Genomic DNA, 22,399 nt, shown 5'->3' on the forward strand with positions numbered 1-22,399 from the left:
AGGGTTGAGAGGATGAGAAAGACAAACCATGCAGCTGCCTCGGAGTGAAGATGAAAAGGGAGTATAGACAGAAGTGAGGGTTGCTGAAAGATCTGGCCAGGAGAAATGTTTTAACTTGCTTCAGCACTTTGTCACTGGCTCACCAAAACTGTCAGGATTAGAAGAAAGAAATGAGCTACAATTGGGAGCAGTGCTCAAATGGGACCTTCAAAACAAAATGGGGACTGCCAGGAGTCCTGGGCTGGGATAAATCTTCCCTCTGGACAAAAGCAAAGGACTCTAGTCTATGGCTCTGCAAATAAAAGTGAAGAGAAAGAGCTAAGGGTGAAGAAAAAAAATGGAGGGAAAGACGCTACATTAGGAGCGAGTCTGGAAAATGGTCTTCCATGTGAGGCCACCAAGAGACCGGGCCTGGGAAAAATTTTACTTCTGGACAATAGCTGAGAGGCCATGTCCATAGCTCCATGGAAAAATTAAGGTAAGGGTTCAATAAAAGGGAAACATAAATCATAGAGCTGAGGTTGGAATTGGTATGGAAAGGGTCTGGTCTTCTAGTCAAAGGAAAGAGAAACTTGTCTGCACCTCAGCAAACAAATCAGGGTTAGGATTAAGATGGTCTACATTACAAAAAATCAGCCAAGTTCTAGGATATTTTGCAAAGTTGAGGAAAACTGTTTTTTATTGGCAATCCTAATAAGTAACCTATTTAAAAGCTAAAAAAGTGTTCACTGTATTTTGTAAACAGGAAGATACTCCTTGTCTTAGAAAGCAAGATGTGATCATTGGAAAACACAGGGTCCATTTTCTGTTCTTTTACAGATACTATATATCTTTCCTCATCTTTTCTACTTGATCTGCTACATGTCCTACATTTTCCTTCTACTCACCAGCTCGGAGAGGCCGTGGAACTCCTCCAACAAAGATTGTTTTTCTTGGATCCAAAGGCTGAGACCCATCCATCACAAAGTCACTGTCACTTAGGTTCCAAGGTCGAATTTGCACCTGTATTAAGGATCATTTTTAGTAGAGGAACTTGGCCACTTAATTAAGAAAAAAAAGGCCAAATCTTTCTATACTTGAAAACAAAATTTTAATTTTTCAAAAGCAGTAAATTGGTGGTATAAGCACCAAGACAATTTGAGAACATAGCTTATCTAAGTGTCCAAAAGAAGGGGGACAACTCATTTATCACCTCTAGAGGCCAGGCTTGAGTTAAATCTCCTCATCACAAACTCCTACGCTCATTAATTCCCTGCCCCTAATCACCATCACAGGGAGAAAGCTGTGAAAGGACTTTCAGAACATTTTACCATATATGTCCAATTACAGTTGCAGTTTGGGCTTCTGGCTTTCTTGAAATCACATACAGTGATCCACAAATTTAAAAGCACTGATATGAGCTGATAAAATTCATTTCTGTGCTTGGATACAAAAGGAATTTGTATAATATGTGAATGCCTATTTCTATTGAGCAGCAAGCAACACAGCTGATAAGAAGTCTTTAGATTACACAGAAAAAACTGCTCAAATTATTTAGATAAAGCTGTTCATCAATCCATTTTTTTGATCCTAGGAATCACACAAGCCCGCTCATTGTGCTGCAGTCCTGGGTTGTTCATTCATCTGTGCAAGACTTTTAATAGTACTTTCAAAAGGCTCTTATTTGTCTGTAGTTTTCACCTTATCTGTATATCTTCACAGGCACAAAAAAGACCAGCAATAAACAATGTTAGAGATGTGAATAAAAACTGGTTACTGTATGTCTTTTATTCTGCTATAGCTGTCTGCAGTAGTTGATTTTACCCTATAGTTTCTATAAGGTGAGGCCTAAATTATAAATGGATTAGCTATTGAATGCATAAAAAATAATATTTAAAAAAACCTAATGAAATACAGGGGATATTTGATGCTATCTGGATCTTAATTTGCCTGGGCAAGTTTCTTCATTTCACCACATTAGGCTTTCTTTTCTCTCAAATCATATAGATGAAAAGTTACCACTCCATTGTTTTACAGTTAATACTGTAAAAGGATGCACACTCCTGATGCATACCAGGAGTAGCAAATACAAAAGTTAATTGAACATGGCATTTATCAGAAAAAAGCAAATGTTAAAGCCATGTTACGCTGATACAGAAAGTCAATTCAAAGTAACAGCAAGGACAGAAACAGGAAATGACAAGTAATTAATTGTAAGTATTTTTTATTTATTTATTAACTGAAAGAGTAACAGCAAATGGGTTAGCAACCAGCGTAAGTGTCATGGCATGAGCTACTTACTGGCTTATCCTTGATTGTGGGACTTGACACACATAGGTAAAGTTTTCCATCTTCTTCCAGACAGGCATCTATCAGAGCTTGTACAGAGCTTTCTTCCTGGAACAGCAGAAAGGCGTAACCTTGGAAAGGGTAAGGGCACAAGAAAGAAAAGTAACAGATTAATTTAGAGAGCATTTTTTAAACAAACAAGCCCAAGAAGTGGGCAAGATAAACAAATTACAAATAACTGTTCAGGTTGGTAGTTTGTTTTCATAAATCAAATTCACTGAACAGATCATACCCTCATACAGTACGGATTTCAGACTAGAGACAAGAGTATTTGCTGCATCTGAGGATGTCTATTTGATTAATTAATGATTCTGAGCAGTGAGAATATAGGCTGGTGAATAAGGGTTTCTATTATCCAACAACTGTATTGGAGCTATTTACCAGTGGCATCTGCTGGTATCAGTGATTAACATCTTACAATGGAGGCACAAAATATCTACTTACTATATTCAATTAATAAATTCTAGAAGAGAGGGATAAGAAAGTGGACAGGTAAACAGAAAAACAGACTTCTATGCATACACACAAAAATGAAAAAATGTTCAATAAAACAATAAGCCCAGTGAAAAAGAACAACATGCTTTGTATTTTATTGTGAATAAAAGACCTGCTGTTGTTACTTACATTTAAATAAAGCAGTTCAAAAGAAAGAAGAAAGTCTACTAAAATTGTTTCATGTAATTCAGAATTTTAAGACGTTAAATTAGCCAGTAAAACTAAGTGTGTAGCACTCGGTGTTCTGCTGAATGCAGATGCCAAGAAAACTTTGAGTTTTATTTAATGTTGTTAAATCTGCATGAAGATTTGACCCAAGCAGCCCATGCTTTTGCTACCTCAGAAATGAAACGAATACAGCACCCCCTGCACTCAACAAAGCCAGGTAACAACAGGCTGCTGAATCACTGGAGCTGCCTGGTTGAGAGGACTCCCACGGAGCAGGCACTGCTCCCCTGCTCCACAATCACTACAGCAGAGTTTTCTCACTCCAAGTGAACATGTTGGGTGTGCCCTTCGTAATTTGCCACTTGTATGTCTTTTTTGGGGGGGGGTTCTACGTCATAGTGAGAGGTTACATCTGTTGTAGCTGGGAGTTGACCACCCTTTGGGGGTACAGTAAATGGTATGATCATAATTTCCCCAAACAGTTAAAATGAACCAAACAGATACTTACTATTTTTCTCTGGTTGTTAGATTACACTATTAGTCCAAGTTGGTGAGGTTTCAGTTTTCTGACCTGGAGCTAGTGCCTGCCATGAAGTTCAGAGAGGTACAAGCTCCTCACTCCTCTAGACCTCTGTGAATAAACCGTTCTCCTGCTGCGGGATCCACAAGGATCCGCTGAAGACACGGAGGCTGTTTACAGAGCAGCCTTGTGCTAATCCAGAAAAGGAGGAGGCTGCACTAGCATGACTTGATGTCCAGCACTACTTCAAAACCTGGTGACTGCACATCTATTCCAATCATTCAAGGACTCCTGGTACTGAAGATTAACAAAGATTACATGAAAATGAAAAATAAATGAAGAACAGAACTTCAGATAATAGGATCATAGAAGCTGATATGGTCAAGAAAGACACCTGCTGAAGTTAATGGTATTTTTGCTTATTTTCTAGAAGCACATAGAGATGCAAAAACCTTAAATTCAGAAAGGTGCAGCTTTTTCCCCATGAGCAATTCTAGGCATTGCCGCTACTGAAGACTTACCCTCTTCATCACAATGCCACAGTTTAGAGCTGCATCTACTTGTTCATCCAGGAAAACATGTGCTTCCATGGATGCACTTCATTTCACTGGAACTCTATAGCAGAAGATGCACTTTGAACTCAGATTCCAGTATAAAAAAATTAAACTGGAAAATACCTGTGCCAAAATTGGCATTGCATAAAGAATTATCTCACTCTAAGTTCAATTTAGCAGATGCTGAAAGTTGCTTCAAACTCCCCAGCATCATGTGCTTCAGCACATTCTCCTATCTGTGCTTCATGAATATTGTATCACTTAAAAAATCATCCATTTTTTCCCCAAGAAGTAAAAGATTTGATAAACCTCGAAATTTTAATGCTCTGTGGCAGAATTTTGGTAGCACACTGTGGTAGTAGGTTGCAGTCAAACTTCGGCAGTGCTCCTTTCTTACCTGACCAGACACTCTAAAGGTTTGAGGGCTCAAGGGACTGCCCTTGACTCAAATTCCACAAAGTAAAACAGGCGAGATATTTGAGGCTTCAAAAAACAGCAACCTGACTACAGCTGAATATTCTCTATCCACAGATATTTGGATTCTTGGCTGAGCAGAAGCAATCCAGCTCCTCCTCTGCTGTTGGTGCAACACATCACTGCAGTGCTGACAATAAACAATTCTCAGGAGAAGGCAACAACGTATTTTGGGGTGAGAGAAGTCATTACAACTTTTCAAAGGGTACAGCAGAGGGAGGATGAGGAGAAAATGAATTTCCTTAGTTTCTGAAGCCATCCTAGGAGATCCTCAACCCTGAGCTCCAAGATTCATTATTTTATGAAAAGCAGTGTCAGAACTAAGCTCCTTTGTACATGTCCTATTCTGACAGCTAAACAGTGACACAATTTCCATATGAAAGGGTAATTTAGTCCAGTTGGTCTAATTTCAGTTAACCTTGCTGAGAATAAACTGGAAAATCTGGCATATACACTGTGTCCCACAAGCTTGAAACAAGGTTGCCACTTGAAATGCAAGATACACTTGGAACTAAAAAAAGTAGTTACAGTCTGCCGAAAGCATTTTTGCCAGCCTAAACAGCCTGGAAAAAAACCCCAAAAACTCTATTTCAGTTAATACCAACATTGGCATATCTTGTCTAATGATGGGAACCTTTCTGAATTACTGAAAGCACATTTTGTAATAAGGCTTCAGTGACCTCTTCAAAACAACATGCTAGATGGAAAGGTGCCCAATCTGCCTTTCTAATATCTTGATATTCATACTTTTATGTTAAAAACTGGCATGTTGGTACAAATTACAGGCAATCATATTGGAGTTTTAGCTAGTCGTGCATTATGCATGTATTCTGCCCATCCTTCCTCAATGTAATTAATTGAAAAGAACTATTCATGTACCTTTATTAGGGCAGAATGTGCATTATATGTATTAGGCATGTGAGAGAAAATAACCTTACAGGCCCTGTGGACACCATTCAATTTAGCAAGCCACAGCTGGTAGAGTTTATCAGAAAAGAGTATTATCTTGTCTAAAGTAAAATATTTCTCAAGAGTTAAAGATTATCCAGCTTAATGCCTGTCATGACTCACCAGGAAAAGACTGACTGCATTTCACAGCATTTGTGAAAAAAGCATGTTTTAAATAGAAAAGGCTCTCTTTTATTCTTCTAAATCTGGTAACACCTTTCTTTTACAGCTCCATCGTTTGGTGGAATAAAAGGAAATCACTGACTGTGCTTTCTAACTCATGGGAGAAGGTAGGAATGAAGTTTGTTATATTAGAAGTTTTATACTCTGTTTCAGTTTAAGTGATTAATTACTAACATTATGAGACTAAAGGTTGTCTGGACAGTCTCTAGTTATTTAGTGATACAGGAATATTTCAGAACGGAACTAATGGAGTAACAGCACAGATCTCTCACTTAATGAAGTCCAGAGTGGACTGGATTTAATCAAGAGTTTTTCTTAGAAATTTCAATTAATTGTGAATTAGTTCAGTTTTATTATAATAACAGAAGGGTACCATTATGTGCTCAACTTGTGAATACTCAATGTAATTAATAATTTAAGTTCTTGCATTTGAGAACAACAATACATAATTTGTTGTTCAAATACATCAACCATGAGCTGAATCTTCTGGTACAAAGCCAGCATTTTGGCATGCAAATGCTATATAGCCAACAGGGAAGGATTAACCTATTTCTAGTTCTTAGAATCTGGGCTCTTTTCAAACAAAGTGAAACACTGTAATGAAGAATTATATATAAGGTCAGAGAGTATTTGAATCTCCATGATGGGAGTCTGCATGTCATCTATTCATTTCATATATCATTGATCTGAAATCCGTCATTCCCAAAATTCAGCCCACTTGCAAAATCAGATACAGGAATCATAATCTAAGGGTTATGTGTTTTCAGCTTTATAACGCTGAGGTTGGCTGGTAGAATTAAGAGAATGAAGAGAAGAATTTCCTCTTTACATTCTGCACAGCAAGTCAGAAGAGCCTTTGGGGTAGTCCCATGCATTGATTTCATCTGTGGAAGGGAAGGACTTATGCTTGAAAAAAGTTTAACTACCTTCGAAGCACATCTTCTTTCATTCATTTAGACAGTGTCTTTTCTGATGTTTTTATAAGCTTCAGGATTACAACAAAATCTAGCATCAACTTCAGATTTCTTATAAAAGTATTTCAGTATATAAATCTACCTCATACTATTATGTAAAAAATAAGATGGAGTTAAAATGGCAAAGAAAATTAATGTTCTAGTCTCATTTCTTTAGGGTTATTTTTAGATGGTTGAGATGGCTGTCTCAAAGAAGTAGATTTAAATAGACTTAACTTTTTCATGAAATATGTATTTCACTTTCTTTTTTTCTTTTTCCTGGATTTTAAAAAATAGTTTTGAACGGAATTATGGTTGTATTTACTAGAACTTTTAAAATAAAGTTGTTTTTAAAGCCCACAGGAAAGGAACATTTAGAAACAGTGTGAACCAAATTTCTGAATCAGTTAATGTGATGACAAGGGTCATTGCTCAAAGTCACCTTAGTAATCTTATTAGAAGATGCTTTGAACATGAATAAAACACATTTCTAAATCCAAAGATGAAACGACTATTAAAAATTAAACTCATTTTTGAAAAATAAAAATCTGAGGTGTTAAAAAAACTGCAGACTTTTCCTTTAAACATTGCAGTGACATGACTGCATTTTCAAAAAACTTCAAAGGCTTTAAATACTTAAGAAACCTCAAAATAGAAAAGGCTGTAATCTCAGCTACTGCAGAAGAGTAAAATTATGTATTAGTCAGGGCTGCAAAGATTAATTTCTTTTAGATGGTCTAATTTTATATGACAGTGTTTGACCCTGTCAGCTGATTCTTTTCTCCAAAAAACAAAGGTGTATAAGAAATAGGAACAGTCTAACATCTTACAGTGACTCTTCTATTTATACACATTTACATTTTTACATGTTTTTCATGAATACCAGACTAAGCCTGGCTGGTGTGATATGTAAGAAATTCCTCATATGCCACATATCAGACAGGTACTGGGAAGGGTTTGTTTGATTTTAATTAAAGGATTGTGCCCATGTCCTCCATTACATTGAAAAATAATTGGATCCTGAATCTTAATAGCAACAAAATGAAGCATACGTGTCAAATGGAAGACAGGAGACATAACAAGAAAAGTCAGCAATGGAGTGGATCACAGAAAAGAGCTGAATGAAAACTGAGGTTCTGTATCAGTAGCTTCTGTAAAATAAATTGCATGTCTTCATAATCCCAGTCATACCAGTAAATAGCCCACATCATGAGATCACCAAAAGAATTGAAAGTTAACACTTAGTCCTTACCAATAATGATCTTACCATATCACAAATAACAGGGAAAATAGAAACCTTCTATTTTGGCATAAACATTAGGGAGCGTTTTTCTCCACATCTTCAATTTAAGTGGAAGAAGAAACCCAACGTACCCACAGAACCTCTGCTTTCTGGACATGCATTATTTGTGGGACATGGGAGAGGTGCCCCAGTGTTTCCTCAGTAGAAAGGACAACATTTCTGTAGTGCTGTAGTAAATACATACAAAGATTTACAAAGCCTTTTCAGTTCCAAAACATGTCAAGAAGCAAAAACAATTTTCTAGCCATCATTACTTTACTTTACTTTCACCAGTTATGGGTAAAAAAGCCCCAAAAGAACAGTATGCATATGCCATCTCAGTTTGTCCTGTAGTAAAAATACTCCCACCCACCTGTATTAAAAAAGAAAAGCCTGAAATAAATTACTTGTGGGTTTTTGTGGTTTTTTAAGCAGAAGAATATTCTACAGGCATACTAAAGCCTCTCTTTATCTGGCATTTACTTTAAACTCGTATAAAACATTGCAACAGCAAATTTATAGGGTTGTCTCCTCTTTCAAAGGTCACAGCCATTTTCAACATCAGACTTCAGACTGCAATGTGATCTATAGCAGCTATAAATCAGAATTAAAGGGTATAAAAACGCAAAAGAAAGGCTCTAACATACAATTTGGTTACTGTAGTTGTAAGAGGAGTCACATGAATTTCATATGACAAAGACTAAATATTTGATGAGATGGAAGTTATCTTTGTGAAGTTTACTGAGTCAGCATCATGAAAAAAAAAAAGCATTCACATTCCTAAATATAAAAACCCAACTAAATTCAGAATTGAATTTTTAAAATTTTTATTTTCAAGGGCAATATGCAATGGTGACTGCTCTGGGCAGAGCAGCTCATGGTCATCATCTGGAGGGGGTCAGATCTGCTGCTGCTGCTTTTACTCTGAACAGATGGCTCAAGAGAGATCAGTTTTCAAGTTTGAACAAAACCTGTTACTCTCCTTTGCAAAAAAGCTATTTTCCAGTCCTACTCCAACCAAAATTAACATGGAAAAATTCTGCAGAAATATAAATGCTCTGCTTGATTTCAGCTTCTATTTCAAGCACAGTTATCAGCATGAGGTAAAATAAATTTTCAGAGGAAGAAAGCACCGGTCCAAAAATCCAGGCTACCTTTTAGCTGAAGTCAGTTATTTTAAATTAAATTTGATATTGGGTTTTACAATAAAAATAGTTTTCACTTTAAATTATATGTTTTTCTAAAAATTTATTCTTAAAGAAGAAAGCAAGCAGCACTTACTAAATGTTGTGATACACAAAATATTTGGGACTGTTGTCAAGAGCTTCAAAGTAAAATACTTCAATCAAAAAGAAAAGACACCCCATGTCATTTGCAGAGACCAAGCTAGTAACATTTTTTCTGATTTTTGTATGATGCTAACTCTCCTGTGAGCTGTAAGACATTTTTAAAGGCAGAATGCAGAGCTTCAGCACTAAGCTTTGACTTCCCTTCTTTTAATCAAGTAATCAATTTGTCATTTGCTGCTGTGGTGCTGCTAATAACTGGTTTGAATGTTCACTCACATGTGGATTGTTTTCAGGTTCTGGTTTGTTCAAGTTTCTTGTGTTTGTTGACTATAAGGAAAAGATGCAGCTTGAAAAACCCTCCTTAATAATACAAGGGTTTTCTTCCAAAATTGGATTATGTTGAACAACAAATTCCTCTCAAAACCCAAAACTGCTTTTAGTGAGTATGAGTATGCATTTCCCTGGGAGATCAGAATAGTGTGTTAAAAAAAATAAAAATACTGGACTTACCAAATCCTCTATAAAATTAAGTGTTTCACTTTATTAATATAACTGCCCAGCCTCCCCTGGCATACAGCTGACTACTGGTTACACTCTCTTGGCATAATCAGTAGTCAGATACATCGGAGGTCCCAAAACCAGGTAGAATTTGCATGGTATTGAGCAGACAAAATCTGCCAAGCACAGCACTGAGACAGCTGAGGGAGACACCAGTTCTGAGCTGCTCCAAGCTTTTGAGATCAGAGAGAGGCCTAAAAGTATGGATGTACTGCCTTGGGCAGAGGTACCCGCAGCATATCCAGCATCTGAAGTACTCATATTGCCAGTTCAAAGGACAGCTTTTATCCTGAAGCCCATAATACTTACAGATCAATTAATGTATTTCCATTTACAAAACAAAAGGTGACATTTAACAAAAATAGTATTGGGGAGAGATGGGGTGTACAACCCACAGTAACATCTACTTGGGCTTTAGAAGAGGTTAATGAGAATAAGGCAAATATTTAACTCCTTCCATTTGACAGAAGTGGTCTGGCTGCCTCTACAGATAAACGTGGAAAGATTTTAGGTACTTAGATATGTTCAAATTATTGAAAAAGGGTCAAATGCTTGCTAAAAATTGTGGCTTCTTCTATAGCAACCTAGCAATTCTGAAAATAAGTAGGATCTGTTGAAAGCAACATGAAACCTGGGAGAGTAATCCTGCAACGCTACTTCAGAATCAGATTTGTTCTGCCTAGGCTTGGATAGGTCAAAAATACTTTTGTGTTTTACCTCACCAGATTCTTGTTTTCCCCTAGAATAAGAAGTTGCAAATTACATAGAGACAAAAATTCCCTTATATGAAGCAATCTCCTTGAATGCTCTTTGAGACTGCTGTGCCAGGTATCTAAGATAGACATTTAAAAATCATCATTATCAGTACACCACCAAGAATCCTCAAATGTTTAGGACAAGACAGGAAAAAGTGTTAAGAGGTTAAAAAAGGGAGGCTCAAACAAAAGTCATCAAAAACCTCAAAGAAAATTCTCTGCAAAATCAACCTAAAGTCACACAGCTACAGAAGAGCACATTAGTGTGTACTGCATTTTGCCACCACACATTTTGTGAATTGCATTGATTTGGGATTATGCTGCCCTGCTGTGGGAAGACACAGGGACTACAAATCACAGACATGGCCTCAGATGTCAGTGGGTAAACGACTGACACTGCACACGTGTATTGGAACATAGATAAACAACACCTAAAAACCCTCCCAGAATCACTATTTGCCCCACAATGTAATTCTGGATAGGGAATGTCAGTTTCCATTCTAACATATTACGATCTCTGACTTCAGTTTTTAAAAGACAAAAATTGGCTCAGCATTTCACACTGGATTGTGGTGGTACTGTATTTGATCAGTTAAGCCAAAGCAGGCAGTTTCCTAGAACAGACTGCTGTATTTGGACAAACCAGATACCTTCTTGTGAATATAACTAATGAAATTGGAATTATGACTCCATACTTCCTCCTTGCAACTGTTCATGCTTGCTCCTCTGGCAGAAACTACAACTGCCACTGCAGTGGCAATGGAATTAACCATGGAAATGGTCTTCATCCATGAAATCAAGATCAGTCAAAAGACTACAACAACAGTGCTTCCATCTAAACAGTACTTTAGAGAGAATCAGAAAGGCTCACACTGTCTGTCCCACCAATTGTTTTAAATTAGAGCATGAGAATCATTTCATGTTACTTTGTACAACTTTGCTTACAGTTTTGTTTTTCATGAGATCTCCCTCACCCCTAGTGTCCCATATGGAGCAGTAGGGACAAATGTGCTTAATTTTATCAGATAACAGGATAACGAACTGAAGAACAGGGAAAACACAAAAGGATCAGACTGCTGCATCACACATTTAAATCAACTGTAAAGCCAAAGCATTCCTCCCATTCCAAACCCATCCTATCTCCAAGCTCTGCCATGCTTCATTTTCAAACTCTAATTCTCATCTCTATCCAACATCAATCTTTTTAAATGGAAAAAAAAAAAAAAAAAGAGAGGAAAACTTTTGCATGATTTTTGGCATTTTAAAACACCTTATGCAATTTTTAGTGATTACTAGAAAAATCATAGTTATCACAAGGAAAAAGCAGTAAAGAGTATTTTAAAAGTTCTTTTAAAGATAGCAATCTGTTAAAAAAAACAAACTGAAAAAAAAAGTTTTTGAAACAGTTGGCACCATCTGTTTAATAAAAAAAAAAAGGAAAGAAAAAAATTTACTGTAGTTAGCATAAGCATTGCTTAACTCAGCACACCAGCAAATAAGTGAAAACCCCATCAATTTCTATTTAAATAAAACATGAATTATCTGGATTTTGCCAGAGATAAATAGACTGTGACATGGTAATGTGCATAGCATCCTTTAATACATATTTCTTTATTTCTCAATGTCTCATAGGTACCCAAAAAATACTTAACCACAAACCACATTTAATTCCCAAACTCTGGGGTGAAAGCCAAGTAAACACATTATGAACTGGGCATCTGCTTACCCAAGACCAACACATGGCATTTATAATTTTGCCAGTTCCATTAGTAACATATCCAAACAGATGCCAAAGGAAGTAATCCAAAGACTTCTCAGGCAATGGGAATGAATTAGCCTTATTCAGAGGCAAAGCATTAAAAATCCCCTCATGCATGACACAAACATAAAAACATGGTGCTAAGCTTTACAATGCATAGGAGGGGTAAAAAGAAATGTTAAGACAACAATACAGATGCTTAGAACTAGAAATAGGAGCTCTTACACACATTGTCAGCTGTTGGCAGTTTCTCCTACCCAAGTGCACCATATTCACTTTCAGTGACGACTGTCCCTCTTCTCTCAGCAACCTAAATATTGAACTCACTGGCAACCAAGGTAAGGTAAGGTGTGCTTGATCTACAGAATGATTTTGGTTTTGCTGTTACAATGCTCAAAACTCAAACGCTGACAAAGCCAGACTGCTTTCACAAACACATGATCAGTGTATTCTGTGATGTCAGGCAAGATTCAGTAAGAGTAACAAACCCCTAGAATAGCTGGGAAAACAGGAAAACCTGGATAATACAGACAGCAATGATGTGCCTGAGGAATGTGTTGCAGATAAATCTGTGTTGCTGTGCCATCCCCCAAGGTCCAAAATGGCACTGTTGACACCACACTAAGCTAAGCCTGGTGTAACTCACCATGCTGGAGATCCCAGCTCAGCATTATTTCACACACAAACATTTATGTCCCTCAGGCCCAGCACTAAATCTGAGGTAATGTGCCTAAGCAGACCTGTGGTGACACCATCCTGCTCAGGATGCCATATCCAGGAAAACCTTCTTTGTTCAAGCTCAGTGCTGCAGGAATATTTCTGGACTCCAACTAGTCCCAATGATAGCTTACGTGCCACTACAGCTAAGCTAATCAACCACACCAACGAATAAATTAGCTAATAAGGCTTGCTGGAACTGACTACGCATCTATGGCCCGACTTGCTCACTAAACGAACCAGATAAAGCCCTTGGGGGGTTGGTGGGTGGTGGTGGAGGTCACTAGACTGTAAGCAATATTTTAATCTTTCAGATTTCATGCTTGATCAGATTAGCCATGGCTAATGGTTTCTGCAGCCTTCTCTTCCTAGCCCTAAGAATATCAACAGAGTGCCCCTAATACAGGGTGACTACAGGGAATTCATGTATGGCACCAACACAGCAAACATTCCAAAATGCAATAAATTATACCAACAAGTAGATACTGGAAATCTGTATTGATTTACTCAGGACTGCAGGGGATGTTGCATCACCTGGATGTAACTGAAGACAGAAAATCACGATGTGGAGCAGCTCCAGCATAAAACTTCACTGACTGTGCTGACCCACAGCATCACCTACTGATGGTGTCTGCCCCAAACCTCTAAGTGAACACTTATCAAAGCAAACAGACAAAAAATCCTGAACCTTGCTGAAAGACCAGACACTGCCCAATGGTCTGACCCTCCAGTAATGGAAAAGGCTATCCATCAAAAGGACACTGAAATCCATCTGGAGGTCATGACATATGTTCAGAAAGAGCAAGGCTCAATTTTACTGCCTGTGGGGCACATTCAGGTAGGTGGGAGAAGCCTTGAAGGTGAGGCTTTATCAATGTGGGAATAAAGACTAGCCTCTGCATCATCCCCACTTCATTCCAACAATTCATTTTTCTTGATTTCTTTCAAGATTGCTAGCATACAAAACCCAGCTCATTCTCTCCTCTATAACTTCATTTGTCCTTTGTTTTTTTTTTTTTGGACATGTTTTCAATTTGAAAGACTCATATTCAAAATGTCAGAGAATTTACAGACTAGCAATGCAACATGGAAAACAAGACATCTAGAAAAATGAAGGGAGAAAACATTTGAATTCATGAGTATTCGACAGCTGAGTCTCACTGAATTTTGCACCAAGCATAATTTCAAATATCTCTTTTTGTTTCACTGTTTTCAGGAAATGTCCAATAATGCACCAAAACAGCTTAAAATAAAAAAGTAAAACAAATAAAACCAAAACCAAAGCCCACCAACTAAAGTTTTAGGTCTAAAGGAACTTCTGATTAAAACCAGCACTGGAGAAGTTTTATTGTGGTACTCCTGAAAATGATTCCATAATAACTTTGAAAAAGTACTCTTTATTTAAAAACAAACAAACAAAAGAAGACAAAAAAGCTGTGAAAAAATTACAAGAGACATTCAATCTTTACCCTGTGACTCCTGGAAATAATATTCTGTCTTCTGTGTAGGTGCTGCCTATATGGGATCATAATAAATCAAGTACATTTGACCTACGGAGCTTACCATGACTGTAAGTGAATCTCAGAGCCAGGCATGCAGGATGTCTGATGCTGCAGCCCTGACTGATAACTAAGAAGTCAGATATAAATAAATCTGGAACAGTTGGGATTGACTGTTGTTTAGCACTTTCAGACAGACGTTCAGGGCAACTGGCAGGGGCTTTGAAAGCTGTTTCCTATATTAGAATCATGACAAAAATAGAAGTGAGGCAGCATTCCCTTGTCTTCTGCTAAAATAGATCTTACTCAAAAACATTTTACAAGTTTGTCGAGGCATAACTAGTCCACAGTCAGATACAGCACAAAATTAAAATTGGAAGTCCTATGTTGATCTACTACAAATAATTACTTATTGAATTAATAAGAGCAAAAAAATAAAAAAAGGGAAAACAAGTAGAGAGTACTAAGAGATAATAAGGACAAGGAGAAGCTGGCTTTTCAACTTTTTTAAAAAAAAACAACCAAACTTTTGAGTGAAGGAACAAATAGAATTCACTAGCCAGAAAGACCCTAAAGATCTTTAAAAATAACATAAAAAGGGAAACACATATATTTTACCCACTGTCCTTAGCAATATTGCAGGGGGGGTTCAGGTTTGGGGTATTTTGTTGCTGGTTTTGGGGCTGTTTGATTTGTTTTTAAATTCAAGAACAGATGTTGCATAACTGCTGACAGCAAGGCAAATTGGTGAGAACAGAACAGGAAAGAGGAAGCATGTATGGGTTTCTCTTCTGATTTTAAGTGTCCCAAATACTGTTCACAGGGCAAGTATTTGTCATGGTGTTATCTTGCCTCCAGCAACTAAGCTTCCAAATAAATTAAGTTGGCTTTTATTTGTGTGTTTTTGCAGTCAAAATACATCTATCAAAATATTGTAGGATTACCTGTTTCACTAACTGAACAGCCCATCGTTCTGCCAAAATAATCAATGGCCTTAATGAGCAATTAAGAGCTCCTAGGGTCAATGAGAACTGAAAATCTTTACATATAGACCAGAAATTTTGTGTACAACTTCCTGCTACTGTTTCAGATCATGAGTGAACTCAGGAGCTACATACATGCAAGAGGCACATGTGAAAGAGAGTAGAATGTATTGTACAAAATCACAGAGACCAGGGTACAGTAAGAGCAGTTTGATTTAGCCAAGTAATGCTCCCAAACAGGTTTCCCGTAAACGGTTCTTTCTCAACCAGAACAGGTCTGCATAATGTTATGCTGACAGATAGGAGGTTGCCCCACCTGCACACACTCTAGCCCACCCCTGGGCTGTCTGTGGTGCCCTCTGAGCAGAGCTCGCCCAGGGAGCCCTGACACAGAGTTTGTGCTTCCGAGCAGGATCACGGCCCCTCAGGTCACAGCACACACTGGAGGTGCTTCCCTGCAAAACACTGGGGACCCAATCCAACGGCCCAATCCAAGTGACTTCCAGATCTTATTCCCATGGGTTTTGCAATGTCCAAAGTGCAACAGAATCAACTAGGAAATTTCAGCAACTTGAATTCTACCTACTCCTGGTACAAATTAAAGCATAATGCAAGGGTTCAAGGTGTGCAGAAGAAGTACACACAGAGGAGCACCATTCAGTTACCAGATTGTGCATTTTTTTCCCATCATGACAACGGCTGAAAATATGCTTGATGAAAGATAGAAAATTCACCATGAAGAGTCAAAACTTTGCTTTGTAATGGATTTCCACACTGGGGATGTAATTTTCTTTTACCAGACCAGCCTTCTTAAATATATTTTAAACTCATTACCTTTAGGCGGAAAATATGACTTGCTTTCAGCTTTGTGAGGCCAGTCCACCACAAGAGGTCCAAACCTACGAAAGCTGGCAGTGATCTCATCTACAAAAAACAAATGAGGCACCTTAGAGAGAATGTAAAAACTGACAGTGGCAAGGTAAAAAGGTCTTACTTAAAAAAAAAATAATGTCCATAGAAGATGGCTAAATATTCTTTCATCTCTTATGCTGCACATGGCTGCTTAAAAAGGTAATTTTACATTTCACTAGTGGAAGTCTGCAGCAGGATTAAATGCAAACATGATCTATCAGAAGTAAATATGCTTCAGCTGTGGTCTATTTCTAATTATAGCCTCAAAGCAGGGTCAGATGCAGCCACATGGGACTGACGGAGGAGCTCCATGTCAGCACGGCTGCTCCTTGCAGCCTGCCCTAGAAAGAGGCTGCAGCAGGTCATGCTACTGTGGGCATTGCACTTTCCTCAGGCCCCTCAGGAAATCTACCTTGAATTACCAAGTTTTTTCTTCACTTTTTAAGCATCAATTTGGAACCACGATGTAACATACATCATGAGCTATCCTACAGGACAATTTTGTTTTACATGTAAATGCTTCAGAAAAAGTATTTTAAATTGTTTTTTTAAAAAACATTTTTTTCTCAATACATTTTAAAATGTACTTTAAATAAAGAATTAGTTTAAAATTGTATCTAATGTGGTGTTAGATAGATCAGAGCAACAAGCCATCAGGAGAAAAGGCAGTGGGGTTTTTCAATTTCTGGACTGCTGTTTGAGATGTGTCCAGTTTCTCTGACCCCATGAATTGCATGCCAGATTTTTCAAGCACCTGGAGACACAGCACACATGTTGTGTACCTGAGGAGCTGAAGGAGAAAGGGTTACTGAAGGAGACCTCTCAGGAAAGAGGGTGACAGCTCCCAGGTCACTGTATGACTTCCTCACAGGACAGACTGGGCATGTACTTTGATTCTGAGTGGCCCAGCAATGTTCACATCAGTTGTACCTGTTGGGCTGCTGCTTCTTACAGCTGCAAATCCAGATTATCCACCAGACCCTGTACAACAGTCTTGCAACTCTTGGTATGATATGGGAACTGCATTTGAGGTGTTTGCAAACATAAGACTGGCAACTCATACTCTTTTCTTCATTAAAATTCTACATGGTTTAGGCTTCAGATCAGTAGATTAGAGATCCCTCTCTTTTCAATATAAGGCATCCTCAGATTCTCTGTGTATGCCCATTGAAGCTAGATAGTGGTGGATTCCAGCTCTAATATGAAATATACACCAAAAACTGTCATGATTTTAGTTTGGGAGTAAGGGTTTGTGGGGGCACACACAAGCAGAGCAGATTAATGATTGAGGAAAAATCCTGACCATCCCTACTAAGCTGGTTATTATTTTGTAACCATATTATTACCCTGTATTTATCATCTGAACCCTGCATATGTGCTGGATAAAAGAGCTGATTATTCAAGCCCACCATATTTTGGTAACAACTGCATTAAGAAAGTCTTTAAAGTCAACCACATCCAAGAATAGGAAAAGACTATGGAGGAGGGACAGTACCCACTAAGTTCCCTTTTTCAGCTTTCCCACTTTACAGTCGTGGGAAGACATGCAGATCAGAAGACCTGCTATGCAGCCACTTCTGTCTCCATCTCTTCTGATCTACAGTACAAAAGAATGTCAAGTAAATTCTCAGGTGTTGCAGGGGGGTGGTAGTTTGTGTTTGTTCTAAATAATGCCACAAGCACTACAAGAGACACACCTGGGAAAATACATTTGCTTCTATGAAACTGACCTTTTTTATAATTATATGAAAGCCAATTCCCACATCTCAGGAATACAAGTGATTCACAGTACCTTCATCAATGTCAGGAGGAAGACCTCCAACAAACACCTTTCTAGAATAACGTTCCACTCTTTCCCCATTCTGACAGCGTGTTGGAGAGCTGAGACCTGAGGATAGTGACTGATCACCATGGCTGTCATCTAGGAAGCCATCTTCAAAAGGAAAGAGTGAAGACCGACCTGGAACAGATTTTGTAGGATCTAAAGTTAATGTTATTTCCTGGAGAATGAAATATTTCAGTAAAAAACTTTTCCTTTTACTCTTTTACTTCAACAGAATTTGCATTAAAGGACCCAGCTAGGTGGTCTAGTTGTCCAATTCATGTTCATTAGTATCATTTCTATTTTTCCAAGAGTGTATTACCCTTACAAGACAATAAAACTAATTTAGCTTTAAAACAAACCCTTGCAAATGGATAACGATGAAAAACAAGTTATCTGATGAAATTACATGTCATAGCTATAGAAAAACCTTTTCAAGATTTACATTTCAAACCAAATATTAGAGATTTACACCTTCCATAACAGATCTTGAAGGAATGATTTTAAGATCCCTCAAGCCACTGCACTGCAGAGCAGGACAGTCCTTTGAGTGCTCTACAGGATCCTGACAACAAGGGCTGCAGCACTTCCACCTCCACAGAACACAGGCCCGCACTGAGCAGCGGGGCAAGCAGCAAAATAAACATGAAAAAGCGTTGGCTTGTGGATATTAAACAGGTAGTGAAGAAACTTAGCAAACAAGAAAAAAAATCTTGTTAAATAAAAGAACTTGCACTTGAAGGAAAACATTGTTAGCTAGAACAGCCTGTCAGACTGTTTGTTCCTCAGAGTTAAAACATCCTCTCAGTAGTGAATGAGCAAAATCAACATAAATGGCTACTACTGAGTTTTCTAATGAAAAGTAAAGAATTTATTTGTAACCATCTGATACAATTAACTTGTCGCTACTACTACCAAAGTATACACACATTATCTTAAGAAGAGATTTATTAACAAAGAAGATAAAAATATTCAAAGACTGCAAATAAGCAACACTGTAGAACATGCCAACTTTAGAGTTTAACACTTCCCTATACCTGAGCTGAAAAATAAGTCCTGCAATATAAAGAGAGGTATAAATGGGAACCACACCTCAACTCTGAAAAGGCTACTTGTCCACTCATATCATGGAGGATTGATCCCAGGGATGGAAATTAATTAATTGATACAAACAGTTTATATGGGGGTTGATTACAAATATAAATGTATTTATACTTTTCTAAGCGCACAGAATTAAATTCAAAGGTAACAGACCACTTGAAACTGACTTAGCAAGACCTAAGGATTAATACCATACTGGCATTAACAGCGCAGGGAAGTGAAGGACAAAAAACCAGAAGTAAGGAGAAAAATCAAGACAGAGGGACAGCAGTCAGAAAAACATATACACTGAAAATATCAGTAATTGTCTCCAGTAGTAAAGGACAAATTACAAAAAGAAGCAGTAATCCTGTATATGGAAAACAAGTTAACAAAATCAGGAAAGATGCTCTCACTGACACACACCACCAGCCTGATTTTTTTTACGAACATCAGGTACTAGAAAAGTGTTGATTAAAAAGAATATATTGCATGTTAAACACTGACAGAGATCACAGACACAAAAATCCACTGAAGCAAAAATCCTTCTGTGCTTTTACACATCAACATAAAAGACAGGGTAAATGCCACAATCAGAGAAGGATGTAGAGATGCTGCCTTTCAAAGGCTTGTCAGAAATGGTGGGTTTAGAGCATAAAACAGGAAAGACTTTTGATGAATATTCCATTAATGGACAAATATGTATAAACATATGCATTTCAACATAATAGAGAACATTTGCATGAGAGAAAAAATAATTAAGAATAGTACAACTGTGTAAAAATACCAAATCAGAACACTCATTGAAAAGCAGGAAATCTGAAAATATCTGTAAGAGATTGACATTACTGAAGAGCTAAATCATCTTCCAATTCCTGCCCATCAACCTACTTTCTTGTAAAAAAGTAAACAAACAACAAACATGAGCCATTAGTGGAAGATGACATATCAAATTAATAACAAGGTGTCCAATGAAAATACAGATCTGCAGAAGAGACTGAGGTCTGAAGGAAATAATAAAAACTCAGAGCAGCTTAGAAAGCAAGGTATCACCTCTAAGCACCATGCCAGATGCTTGGCGGACTACAGGCACTGCACTCACCTTAAATAAATGCAAACAATGTTCTATAATTTTATAGTTAAGTATAGAGCTAAATGTATAAAGTATCCATTTAAAATAATGGAAAGCATACAGACAAGGGAATAGGCAATGACTGTTCATGGTCTTCTCCACTAAGGGAAAAATAAACTGCATTGAACATAATCAGTACATGCCAAGGCTGAAAAAAGCAAGGCAAACTCTGGAAACCCTTGCTACAAGACTTTTTGGGATGTTGAAAAATTTATGTAGGCTTAGAAAAGGGAATGAGTAGAAACAAGAAAAAAATGCAATCTAAAGCAATAAATATTGAAACATCACCTCAAAAAAACCCCAGGGGCAAATTTCTGGGAGAACATTATGGAAAGGCATCACTTAATGCACTTTTTTTGTAACATACTCCTGTACCCCTCCCTGGGCATCTCTGAGTTGTCAGTGTAGCAAAATAGTTTGGGCTGATTTCCCACAGCGGTGCTTACATCTGTACCTGAAAAACTGGTTGTAAAAGTTAAAAACCAAGGTACCAAGAACATGACTCAACAGCTCTAAACATGATACATACAAAGAAATGCTCATCTCTTTTCTCAAAGGAAACAGAGAATCAAGTAGAGAACTGAGAGTTCACTGCAAGCCTCAAGAAATGTCTGAGAAAACCTCTTCTCACTGAAGATGCTTAGTCACAGTAACAGAATCAAACACTAATTAAAAAATATCCAACTGTAACAAACATGAAATGAGTCCTTGCACAGGCTGGCCTCTGGTTACTCTGCATATTATCCCGATGCAAATGGTAAAAACAATAATAGAGAGGGATATATGAGAATATTAGATAACCAACACATTTTTTTAACACACTGTTGTAGGGCTCATGGTTCTTAAGGTTAAGAAAGCTCAAAACTAACATTATAAAAGTCAAGGTAATCATAAAGCATGAACATCACAGACTTTAATACGAATGAGGCAAGTCAAAATCCCTAACATAAATTATAAGACACACACAAATCTTCTTGTTAGTATGGAAAAGCCTGAATTTCATACAGGAAACGAGTCTTGTGTAGTGAAGCATGCTTTTTGGTAGTGAGAAAAAAAGTCTGAAAAGCCAGCATATTCAGAACTCGTTTGCCCTGTTTTGCCTTCACTAAAGTTTGTATAAAACAGCCTAAACTATATTCATCACAATTACTTCCACATTATTGTATTTTGCTTCTACAAGTAAACATGACTTGCAAGTAGTTGATAGTGTCCTACTGATTCCTACCTCCTTTCCTACTTTGGTACCATTTGATTAATCTGGACACACTTGCCACAATCTTAAAATAAAATTAATCAGTGTTTACATGCTCAGAGAGTATACCTTACTGTATACTCCACATACTTCCCAATTTGTTTCAGTACCATGAAAGCACTGAAAAAGTGTAAGTATCAGAATGCTTTCAACGTCTGTTAACAGTAGCCTGAGCTCTGGAGGTGGTGAAAAATTGGAAGGTCAGTTTGTGAAGAAAACTAAAGCTGAAACAAAAGATTCAAGTTATCAAACACTAAAACGAGGCTCAAATTCTTTATTACAAACTGTGTTAATACAGCCTGTACAGCCTACCACCTCAATACATACACATATGCAAATTACAAGCCCTTAAGACACTATTGGCCTGTGTGATGGATACATCTGTCTCCAAAGTTCTTCACAAACATGGTGCAAATTCTACATTTGGAAAAGGAAGCAATGTCACCTGCAGAGTTGCCAGAGAACTTCATGGAAAGGAAGATAAAATTAAGTTTAATGCTAAAGTACCCCACGCAGGTGACACTGCCTAAATAATTGTTAAAAGCTGCTATTTTCACTGTTATTTTCTCAGTAACAACCAGTCTGTGTAAACTACAGCACAGTACATAAATATAAGCTGCATTAGTTGCTTGCTCAGTAGTCAGCTATTGGACTTGCTATTGTCCTTGTTCATTCATCTCTCAGAATAAACTGATATGCAGCACTGTACATTTATAAAATATTTTCAGTTTGCTTT

At 37.5% G+C, this 22,399-nt stretch overlaps 1 protein-coding gene and 1 long non-coding RNA gene across 9 annotated transcripts in view; one reads left to right on the top strand and one right to left on the bottom strand.

Moving 5' to 3' along the window:
- Positions 1-22,399, bottom strand: part of CPEB3 (cytoplasmic polyadenylation element binding protein 3) — an 80,399-nt gene that overhangs the window by 10,513 nt on the left and 47,487 nt on the right. For all 8 annotated transcript variants that reach the window (XM_048310711.1, XM_048310710.1, XM_048310705.1 and 5 more), the window contains 4 exons: positions 18,170-18,337; positions 16,300-16,389; positions 2,281-2,399; positions 888-1,002 (listed from right to left, as the gene is read on the bottom strand). In XM_048310711.1, coding sequence (XP_048166668.1) covers positions 888-1,002; positions 2,281-2,399; positions 16,300-16,389; positions 18,170-18,337 — 492 coding nt within the window. The remainder of the gene's footprint in view (positions 1-887; positions 1,003-2,280; positions 2,400-16,299; positions 16,390-18,169; positions 18,338-22,399) is intronic.
- LOC125329175 lies at positions 5,625-14,935 on the top strand. Its single transcript, XR_007205075.1, has 2 exons — positions 5,625-5,777; positions 14,492-14,935. It is a non-coding gene; the product is annotated as an uncharacterized LOC125329175 (long non-coding RNA).

Source organism: Corvus hawaiiensis, chromosome 8 (assembly GCF_020740725.1).
Source record: "Corvus hawaiiensis isolate bCorHaw1 chromosome 8, bCorHaw1.pri.cur, whole genome shotgun sequence".
NCBI classification, from domain to species: domain Eukaryota; kingdom Metazoa; phylum Chordata; class Aves; order Passeriformes; family Corvidae; genus Corvus; species Corvus hawaiiensis.